General features: G+C 35.3%; 1 protein-coding gene across 1 annotated transcript; it reads right to left on the bottom strand.

Annotated features, from left to right (window-relative positions):
* Window positions 1-1465: 1465 nt before the first annotated feature.
* Window positions 1466-10497, bottom strand: LOC133298175 (probable U3 small nucleolar RNA-associated protein 7). The gene is made up of 8 exons (XM_061497439.1): window positions 10310-10497; window positions 10028-10093; window positions 9851-9940; window positions 7819-7951; window positions 4048-4166; window positions 3700-3767; window positions 3271-3319; window positions 1466-2743 (listed from the first exon to the last, which is right to left on the bottom strand). Exons 1-8 carry the CDS (start codon window positions 10364-10366, stop codon window positions 1712-1714), a joined length of 1614 nt encoding a protein of 537 aa, XP_061353423.1. The 5' UTR covers window positions 10367-10497; the 3' UTR covers window positions 1466-1711.
* Window positions 10498-11857: the final 1360 nt, after the last annotated feature.

Consider the following 11857-nt stretch of genomic DNA (forward strand, 5'->3'; position numbering starts at 1 on the left):
ACCGTGTTATATCTGTGTTAAACATGGTAAAATATTCAGGCATAGATTGCTATATTAGTTTTTGGGATTAGTGTTTTTTTATGTTGTAAGATATAATTTTATTTTTTACACGCACATAAAAGTGTGAGAAGCTTATGTGAGCTCATATGAAAAGAAAAAAAGAATATGAATTTTACATATTTTTATTTGTGTATAGAAAATAAAAATTATCTACTACAAATATAAGAAACATTAATTCCTTAACTTTTTTAAAAGCCAATTTAAACTTTTAGTCGCAATATAATAAGCGTAACAAAGTTTGAATTGTTGCATGTAAAGTTATGCCTATGAAAACTTGAATTGTGACTCGCCGCTTAAACAATAGCACACAATTTTGTCTGAATTCAATTTGTTTCAACCGAAAAAATGACAGATGTGCCAGCTAAACTGCACTACTCTTGAAATTTGTCAACTTATCAACCCATGATCCTATTATAGTGCATGCAGATTCATTTATAAGGAATACTAATATAAAGAAAGGATTAGTGTTTAAAAAATAATTTTATCTTTTATACATATATAAAAAGGGTTTTCGTTTTATCCTTTAACATAACGCAACAAACTTTTCTACTCTCACAACATTTTGTGGGGCCCACACTTTTTAAAACAAAAAAATAAATAAAAAATTAAGGCACGCAAAACGAATCTCTATAACATTACACAATCACTTTTCCTACAACATAACTCTTATAAGACCCATATAAAAATATACAGAACTATGTAAAATTATGTAAGAAAAAAAATATAAATCTCATGTTTACTTACTTACTTTTCTATTTGAAAGCTTCTCTTAAACATTTAGGTACCAAAAAATTCCATGCATGTTTGCCCTAAGCCTTTATAGAATTAAAATCAAAGTACAAAGGCTCCTTTTCAGTTTTCAGAACAAAAAAAATAAAAAAACTTGTTTGATAAGACCAAGTTTATAAAATAAAATAAAAATTATAACTGTTTCTTTGTTTTTATAATCAAATTTGAAAAATAAGTCTGGGTTAGTTTTTGTTTTATGTTTTGGTATATAACTTTAAAAAAAAAAAAAACTGTTTCTATAACTATTTTACAAAATAATTTTAAGAACAAAAAAATCATTACATAATTAAACAGACCCAAAGTTTTTGACGCGTAGTGTATTCAAATCCTTGATAAAGCAGGATGTGCTACGGTCAAACTGCATGTTCTCTCCAACCAAAATCAGATTCCTTTCTCTTTGTGCACTCCAAAACCAACACCAAAACCTTAACCTTCTCTCTCCACTGAGAATAAAATTATGAGATGGATTATCTAATGATTTCCCCTATGGGGCGTTTGGTACGAGAATTTTTCTAGGATTTCCGAGAAACTGAATTTTTCTAAATTTTAAATTTTCAGATATTATCATAAACTGAATGTAAAAATCATATTTTTGAAAATTGAGATTCCCGGACAAAAAAAAATTTCTCCTCTGCCAATGTCACTTCATGATTGCTACTAGCAGGTCCATGGGTATCTCCAAAGCAAAATTTGGTCATGGCCTATACCTTAAAAGGCAAGAAATATTAATACAAAGACTAAAGGCTACAAATAACAAAGGGGGCGACAAATACAAATTAAGAAGCTTGAAAAACAAAAGAAATAAACGAGAGAGAGATTAGAAAGAAAGAATGAAAAATCCTTGACTGGGCAAAGTTTTTAATCATGATGATGCTTTCTTACGAGCAAACCGCTGTAAAGATTTTGGTAGCTCAACTCCCTCACTAGTGTTCTGCTTCTTTCTCAATATGTTTTCCTCCTCTTGAATTTTATGCTCTAAGTAAGGCCTCTTCACTCTAGCAATTGCGTCTTGCGTTTTCTGTATCTTTTTACCTGGCTTATTTCTTCCTTTTGTTTTGTTCTTCATTTTTGTGCCCTTAACAGCTTCAACAGCAGCTTCCATCTCAGCCTCCCTCTCTTGGTTTGTTGGTTTCTCTTTTCTTGTTGGTTTTACCGTACCAATCTTGCTGGGATCCAGCATGATGGTCTCAGGTGGAAGCTTATCAAGAAGAGACCTTACTTCCTTTTCTCTCCTCTGTTTAGATGTTTCAAATGGGTTTGCAACCCATGAGTCAAAGTTGGGTTCTCCTGCTCCAGGAATAAGAATACTAGACCAGCCCATGGAATGCCCTATGCCTAGAACATCTTCATATGGTCGAAATACTAATTTTCCTATCTGGTAACCTTTCACCATGGAATGAGTCATATACTTAGAATAGTTCTGTGTACTAGACACATCACTCAGAACCTGAATAAATGAACCATTACCACAAGCAAGCAAACCTTTTTGACTAAAATCCAAAGTATTTGCATGGCCTGGTAATATTTGTAGAGCAGCCTCTAATTTCCTCAAGTCCCAAAGCTTAATTTTTTTATCTTTCCCGGCAGTGGCCATTAAGTGGCCATTTGAGTGAAATGCCAGCGCTGAGACAGGCCCATGATGACATAGCATCTTAACAAGAGGAGAAGAACTGGTTGGCTTCCACATAGTAACCGTACCACCTGAGTGACCTAAAGAAACAACCCCATTGAAAGGGTTCACTTGCATCACGTTTGTACGTCCTAAGCCAGTTCGAAAATTACCAGCCATGCTACCCGTTGTAACATCCTGATAATGAAGCTGGCCAAGTTTGTTGATTGAAGCCAAGAGAAAATGGTTTTCCAGAAACTGAAGCCTTAACACTGGACCATGTTCCTGGGAAAAAGGATACACAACTCAACCCCATAAGGATACATCCCATATGTACGGTTTCAGGAGACGGTAAAAAATAACCATTTATAACTATTTTGAGGCTTTTAAGAATCAAAACTCATGTCCAACAGCACACTTTAGGGTATATATGCCCTCATTTATGTTCCACTAGTGGATATGCCCAAGGCAGTATTCAGCATGATTTACGTACTTTATACACTAACCTAGCTCATTGAATAATATGAGGTATGCAAATTGGGATTAATTACAATTTGAAGCAGCACTAGTAGGTATTGGATCCACACATGATAATCAGGATTGTGGATACTAAAAGAATTTTAATGAACCTTCAAATGAATGGCAGATAAGAAAGAAAATATCAACCAGATAATACGAGATATTTAAAAACTCCTGCATATCAAAATGGTTCAACTAAAAAAGAAAAACAATTGGCCATCAGTATGTGCAGAAACATTCCAGAAACTGACAGTAGCTAAAATTTAACAATATTGCAAAAGCAATATACCAACCTTGAGGCAATGAAGCTCTGTGCCTTCACGATTATAGATGTAAGTATACCTGTCAAATTTGAAAATTATAGTCATTTAACATGAACAGGACTATGTCCACAAATAAACCAAACTAAATAATTTTTTTTTATGGAGGAAAAAAATTCTAATCGGCCTTTCCAAATGATAGAAAATAACAAGCCACAAATAACCTCACAAGGTTTAGATGGATTACACCAATGATGTGGCCACAAAATATAATGGAGATAAATAGACACAAGTAAAAATCTTTAAAGATAAACCCCCAAATTCTGTAATTTCACTTTGAACTTAAAATAAGCATTTAACCATCTAGAGGTGCTTTGGTCGTAATAGTAAAGCTTGATTATGCAAAGAATGAAAAACCTAAGGAATGAACAGTTCAATATCAAATCAGGGAAGAGAAATTACTTTTTCTGGGCTGCAGCAAAAAAGAGCTCATTATGCAGGAAGACCACATCGCGCACGGTTTCTCTTACCTGAAAAAACCAAAAATAAAAAACCAACAATACTTTTTTGAGAAACTAAATAATATCCATATAATACACGGTAAATCCTAGCATGAGATTTAAAGTTTTTAACAGTCAAGCAGAAAAAAAAATAGCAGCATTGAATCAAAAGTCAAGATCAGCACTAAATGATACCATATAAAGATGCCATGATGAAAATCACCACACTTAAGAAGATAAGATAAAAATGTTAAGAAATATATTAGTTAGTAAAACAACACAGAGCAAGCTCAACAATGACTGTGAATACCTGAAACTCTTTGATTAGGCTCAGATTTATCATGTCCACGATTCCCAGATGACCCTTACGACCACCAACAGCCATATACCGGCCGCTCGAAGTAAAATCCAGAGTGTATGGACCAAGTGCTGCAATATTGTTAAGAGATACAATAAATGGCAGGTCAAGAAAAGAACAAAATGTTTCCAGTCAAAAAGGGTTCTGTGAATCATTGCTGAGGAGCAAAATATATTAAAATAAGGACATGCAAATCAAACTTGTACAAAAAAACTGTTACAAGGCCAAGGCCAAAAGAAAAGGAATATTATTTTTACAGAAGACTGCAATTCGAATAATTATACAGTACGCCGCTTAAACAAATTGTACGGAAATTAAGTCATCTTAAAGCATAATCGTTAATATAAAATGCAAGACAATTAAGGGAGTAAAAATATCTTAAATGAGGATTTATCATTAAAAAGAGTCATAAGAGTCAACATTTAAGAGCAAAGAAAGAACCCATAGAAAAGATCATATGCTATCTTCAAAAGTATACAAGCAATTACATGCATGTCCGATTAGATTTCAAATTCTTATGAACTTGAACTGGTTGTAGAAGGTCTATCTCACCTCTAGAACAATGGTTTGGCTTTGCAGCCAAATAACTTAGATTTCTCATCATGTGAGAATAGAAATAAATAAATAAATAAATTCCTACATCATGCATCTCATATCATGCCCTAACAATTCATAGCGTTAATGAACGAGTCATATTTACTTTAAAATTCATTGCACTTGAATAGATTGTAAAAGGTCTATTTCACCTCTAGAACAATGGTTTGGCTTTGCAGCCAAATTGCTAGGATTTTCCATAACATGAGAACAGAAAAAAGAAAACAAACTTCATAATTTATGCTTCTCATATCATGCCTAAACAATTCATAAAGTTGTTGAACTATATGTAAATATACTCATGCAATAATCAGTAGGTCAAGAATAAATTATGGGGTATATTGCATGCTTCCTGCAACACAGTAAATGAATGCTTGATGGCTCATAAATAGACAAGATCCCAACAGAACACCAAAAAAACATCAGAGACCAGAAATCCATCCCTTCACGTAGTCAAACACCTTCACAGAGACCAACTCACACACCAATTCAAGCCCAATGCATCACTGCTTTTATACAAACATAGAAACCTAAGGTGATGTTTGGTTGGGAGCTTTTCAGAGGATATCTATGTTTCTCAAGTATTGCTTTTAGAAAAACCATGTTTGTTTTCAACGTTTTTCACCAAAAACCCATCTATCCAATTTGTCTGGATTTATGAGAAAGATAGATATCCGCACTGTTTAGAAACCCAATTTGAAGGTGGGATTTTTCGGAAAACCGGTTATCTGGCTTTTAATGCACTGTTGATTTCATAAAGTTACCTAATTTTTCCAGTAAAGTTTTTCCCAACCAAACAACTTTTTTTTACATTTTTCTACCTATCCCACTTTATCTATCTTTCCAATCATTTCTCTATCTATCTCATTTTCCTACTATTCCAAAAAAAATTCCTGAACCAAAACCCCCCTAAAGATATTAGATCATAAGATTTCAAAGTCTTGACTGCAAACCAGTAAACATAATATTCTTGGCTCAACCACACAGATCAAGAAAAGACCACAATGTGCAATTAATATATGCCACCAACAAGTGATGATGAAAAATAAGGAAATAAACTCTAATTCAATTTCCACTTATCCTTGATACTACACCTCTCCAACGAGCATCAACATCAACATCAACATCAACATCACCTTTATCCCAAATTAATTGGAGTCGGAGGTAGATGAACCCACATGATAGATACAAAACGGTTGAAAAAAATAAAATAAAATAATATATATATATATATATGTATATATAAATAAATAAAAGTAAAAAAGAAAGGGACAAGAAGAAGTGGGGGAGATGAAGGGTAAAAGGACCAAAAAAGGACCATCTGGAACATAGGAATAACAACGGGTCTAACCCTCCACCATACTTATAGCTTTTCTCCATTCCGTTCTAAGAGATACCGTCCGCCAATCTATATCCCACTCCATTAAATCTTGTTTTACCACCTTCCCCCAAGTAAGTTTCGGCCTACCTCTGCCTCTTTTTGTGTTGAGCTCTTGGTAATAAACTTTTGTTCTTACAGGAGCATCCAGGGACCTTCTCATCACGTGCCCAAACCACCTCAATCTATGTTCTCTCATCTTCTCAGCTACTGGTACTACTCCGACCTTTCGTCGAATATCTTCATTTCTTATCTTATCCATCCTTGTGTAACCACACATCCACCTTAACATCCTCATCTCTGCTACTCCCATCTTATGCTCATGTTGCCTACGTGCTGGCCAGCATTCCGCGACATATAGCATTGCCGGTCTTACTGCCGTTTTATAGAATTTTCCTTTTAACTTAACTTAAGAGGGATTTTGTGGTCACACAAAAACCCAGATGCACTGCGCCATTTCATCCACCCTGCTCTAATTCCGTGATTTACATCCTCATCAATCTCTTCACCTTTTTGTAAAATGGAGCCCAAGTATTTAAAAGCATCTTTTTTGGTACCCCTTGACCACTTAAATGCATGGGCTCTTGGTCCCCATCTCGTACCAGAGAAAACTCACACTTCAGATACTCAGTCTTGCTTCGACTTAATGTGAATCCTTTGGATTCCAATGTGCTTCTCCACAATTCAAGTTTTCTATTAACACCCTCCTTGCTCTCATCAATAAGCACAATATCGTCTGCAAAAAGCATACACCATGGCACTTCCTCTTGAATATCTTTTGTTAGTTCATCCATAACTAAGGCAAAGAGATAAGGACTTAGAGCCGACCCTTGGTGTACACCTACCGTGATAGGAAAATAACTTGATGTTCCGTTACAAGCTTTTACACATGTAGTAGCCCCATCATACATATCCTTGATTGCCTTTACATACTTTGATGGAACCTTTTTCTTCTCCAGAACCCACCATAAAACTTTCCTTGGAACCCTATCGTATGCTTTCTCAAGGTCTATGAACACCATATGCAAGTCCTTCTTCTTTTCTCGGTATCTTTCCATTAGTTGTCGCATCAAGAAAATGGCTTCCATGGTACATCTTCCTGGCATAAATCCAAATTGATTTACAGAAACCTTGGTATCTCTCATCAAGCGATGTTCAATAACCCTCTCCCACAACTTTATAGTATGGCTCATTAGCTTAATGCCTCTATAGTTTGAACAATTCTGTATATCTCCCTTGTTTTTGTAGATAGGCACAATCATACTTTTCCTCCATGCATCAGGCATCTTATTTGTCTGGAGAATCTTATTGAAAAGATTGGTCAACCATTTTATTGCCACATCCCCCAGGTCTCTCCACACTTCAATAGGGACACCATCAGGCCCCAAGGCTTTATTAGTCTTCATCCTTTTTAAAGCCTCCTTAACTTCATGTGTATTAATTCTGCGAACAAATCTTCTATTCATATCATCATACGTGTCCTCCAAGTCCACCTCGCTTGTATCTCCAAGTCCTCCAAATCTTCTATTCATCCTCTTTAAACCTCTCCAACAAGCATATTAAGCAATTTTTATTTGCATGATCTAATGATCCATGAGTAGGTGCATCGTGCATCACAACCAAAAAAAAAATGATAAACCAAAACCAAAAAGATTTAAATGGAAAATTCATTATTAACATTACAAGTTACAACAGAGACATAAATCCAACCTAACCTAGGATACTAATAACAAGCAATCAATTAACAGTACCTGGTAAGATAATATCATATTGATTCCTTGAGCTTAAGATATCTACTTCACGAGCTATTGCCTCTTGTTTGATTCTCCATGTCTTCTCTATGCCTTCAGCCTCCAGATAACCTCCCTCGCTAGGCATAAGCCACTGCAAAATCAAGATTATAAAGGCGGGAACATAGGAAGTTCAAAACATGTAATTGTACCATTATAACTAACATCAATGACTACAAATCACACAGGATGAAACTTACTTCTTTATGGCATTTTACCTATGTCACTACCATACCTCAAATTTGGAAATCCAACGGACCAAATATTTCTTGATTCTCAACACACATTTATCCTAAAATGAAATTAAACCCAATATAGAATAGGGTAGTTATGGTATCATCAATATCATCTGATTAAATCCCAATCAATTCAACAGTATATTTCTCTCAAATCAATGTTTGGGTTGGTGTGTGTGTGTGTGTGTGTGTGTGTGTGTGTGTGTGTGTGTGTGTGGGGGGGGGGGGGGGGGGGGGGTTCACAGTCCCTTACAAACCCAACTCTTGATACTGCAATAGTAAAATTGGTTGTTAACAGCCAAGCAACTGCCTACTCTAGAACCAGAAAATACACAGAGGGCTTCCTGCAACACCTCCAAACCCTAATCCCCCAAGATTCACTCAATACACGCATGCCTCACTCCACATATTCCCCTTCCATTTATCAGCTTCCCATTCGCAAAGAATCCCATAACTAACTCTCTTCCTTTTCTCTCTCCTTAACCACCCTCAATTCTGTTATTACCTTAATCAACATACTTCTGATGCCCACCAATACTCCCCCTCCAAAATCACCTTGTCCTCAAGATGAAAGAAGAGGGCAGAATCCATGAAACTCACAGAAGGGTATACTAGTCCCAATCTAATTCTAAACCATAATTAAAATTAGAGTAAGTTACTCCCCCTTCCCCGTTTACTACACATACATCCCCTCCTCTCTATTATGAAAGCATGCACAATACCCTCTTGTATTTATAAAAAGAGCCACAACTAACTCTAAAGTGTTGTCAAGCCTAACATCTTCATTAATTAAGCTGTTATCTCACAAATGTTTGTGCTCATATGTTATTACTTATTCCTATCCTTTGTTGGGTTCCATTTGCAAGGTATGGGACTTGGAGTCTCACATTGGTTGTATGGACAACCAATGTGGGGTTTATAAGGTCTTGGGCACTCCCACCCTTTGAGCTAGCTTTTGGGGTGATGCATCCCAAGGTTTCATCAAATGGTATCAGAGAATCCATCACGTGGAGTTGTGCATAGGGGCACGCACTAGGGAAGCGTGGTGAAATGTTGGGTTCCATTTGCAAGGTATGGGACTTGGAGTCCCATATTGGTTGTATTGTATGGGCAACTAATATGGGGTTTATAAGGCCTTAGGCACTACCACCCTTTCAGCTAGCTTTTGGGGTGGTGCATCCCATGGTCTCATCATCCTTCTTCAGCATTACATATTTTTATGTTGAGAAAGGGGAAGACCAAACCAAATCGTTTTTCTACTTTTCTTAACATATAAGGCTGAATAAGGGGAGGGATGATACTTTGACTACAAAAACATCCATGTTAACCACAACCTAACAGCTTAATTAGCGAATTTGTTTTAACTTGCAATTGAGTCAGGTTTAACAAACTTCATTTCATGCTAATTTTGAGCTTTAGTTTCAACTCATTTATTAATCAAGCATAGCCTATGCCAGCAAATAGTTGACTAGGCTAGGCTTGAGAATAACCATACGTGAAGTAAAACATTCCAACATTGAAGGGCTTATGCATCAAATTAATTGTGTCGCCTCAACCAATTAAAACCATAGCTCTGATTCAAATATGCAATCAAACATACCACATGAATTATTTTGCACAGGGCTTAGATAGTCAGCCACACCCATGAAATAACTTTGGAATAATTTACGTACGTATGATGTGTAAAAAACAAAAGAAAATAAAAGATTAATTCAATTAAGTAAACAGAAAAGCCAACCACATTAACAAAAACTAACCTTCTCTGCCTTAGCAGCAGCTTTTGCAGATTTTCCATATAATTCTTCTCTAACAGCAAGTTGACCCTTCAGCTTTTTATCCTTCAAAGCCTGCAAATTATAGTTTAAAAATTAAGAACAAAATATAACATTATAAAGTACTAAAGCCTCGATTCCAGTAAGCTCAATGCTTCATACCTCCAAATTAGCAACTTCTCCTCTGAGATACTTCTTTATTTTCAGATCTAGCTCATCAGAAATGTCCTGAAAAACAATGTCGCGAATTGAGAATCAAAAAATCGAAACACCGAGCAGAGATACCACACAAGAAGCATGCATTCAGCAAGCTCCATCTTTAACAGAGTGAAATAAACTTATGCTAGAGAATATTAAAATAATATAAAATTCATGAGAATCGTAAAAATTGAAGGAAACAAGGATAATCCCTAATTGTGAATTGAGAGTTCAAAAGTGCAGTACATGTTCAGTGGAAGGCTTGTTATTCGGAAGAGCGTCCTTCTCTTGCCCCTCACCCATCTTGTCTCGACACACGGCTTCAATCTCTTTCTCACGCGACAATCTCTACCTTCAACTTTCCACGACGGAGCTGGCGGTAGAGCGCCGGGGAGAGAGAGAGATGATGCGAAACGGCGCCGTAGGATCGGAGGGTTTATTTCAGGGTTTTGAACGAGTTCTGTCTGAGCCTGTACCTAATTTTTATTTGTTTTTGGTTTTTGGTTTTTTTCTTCTTTTTTTTTTTTTAAAACTACTATGTCGTCGGTGTCATTTTTGCTTTGGCATAGTTATTATTTATTATATATTTTTTATTCACTCTAACTATTTATTATTATTATTTATTTTAACGGTATATGTCACGTATAAAAAAATAATTTTAATGACAAGTTTTTTAATATTTTAAAAACAAATATTTATAATACAATAAAGGGAAAGCTTCAAAAAAAAAAGGGAAGAGGTGAGAAACTTTGATATTCCTTCTTATAATTTGTAGCATTTAATCCTAATGTTTAGGAACATTCCTTCCACTCACATCAAAGTGACAAATTTTTTTATACCGACCATAATTCTTTCTGTGAGATTAGTTAGTGACATGATATTTTATCAAGCTTCAACTCTTTATATATAGAAAATATATTTCACATTTTATGTTATTTTTTTCATTTGGTAAACTTCGGCCACCAACCACAATAACTTCTCATTCTCCATTTTCAATTTTTCATCTTCTTCCAAGTAGCAACATAAATTAGAAAGAATAAGGAATTGGGGGAAAAGGAGAAGATTTAAAAAGAGGAAAAGAGAAGTTAGATATGAAAGAAAATAAGAGAGAAGAGATAATTGGAAAGATCACTATGATTGGTTAATTCATTGATAAATCTTGTAAGCCGTGGGCTATTTATTTTATAGCCACTTACACTTTCTAATAGTAAACAAAATAAATTACCTAGTAACATAATTTGAAATAAAATAACTAATATTACTAATAAGATACGATAAATCAAAGTTATTAAGATAAACAAAACTAATTAAAATAACGTATTTTGAATTCCAAGGTATTGTGATTCAACTACAATTGATCATGTTATCAACTCACTTTTTAAAAAGGACTTCGGTTCGAATTCCTCCAACATCATCTGGGGAGTAGCATAAGTACCGTAATTCTTGGACTCGCACCCGAACTCTGGATTAGTTCCATAAACTGCTCAAAGAGTCAAATCTGTAGAGATACCAGGAATTCTGATTTGCCTCAAATAAGTAATTAGGATCGGTTTCTAAACAAATCATCTTGGAAACGACAAATCCCTATTGTGTGCGGCAGTTTGCCTAATAATACAGTCTTGCTCGTTTACACTTTGATTTATTTGTCATAAATAGTGAGCTGATATTATCCTTCGGGTGTGATGGTTGGAAACTCGGGACGATAGTCATCAATTATAAAGAATTCACTATGCCCTTTCACGACAATAACTCAAGGTGTAACTGCAACCAGATTAAGTACTCGACCCATCTCTC

This window comes from Gastrolobium bilobum, unplaced genomic scaffold (assembly GCF_033153095.1).
Source record: "Gastrolobium bilobum isolate Gb01-03AN ecotype WA unplaced genomic scaffold, APGP_CSIRO_Gbil_v1 utg11543, whole genome shotgun sequence".
Lineage (NCBI taxonomy): Eukaryota > Viridiplantae > Streptophyta > Magnoliopsida > Fabales > Fabaceae > Gastrolobium > Gastrolobium bilobum.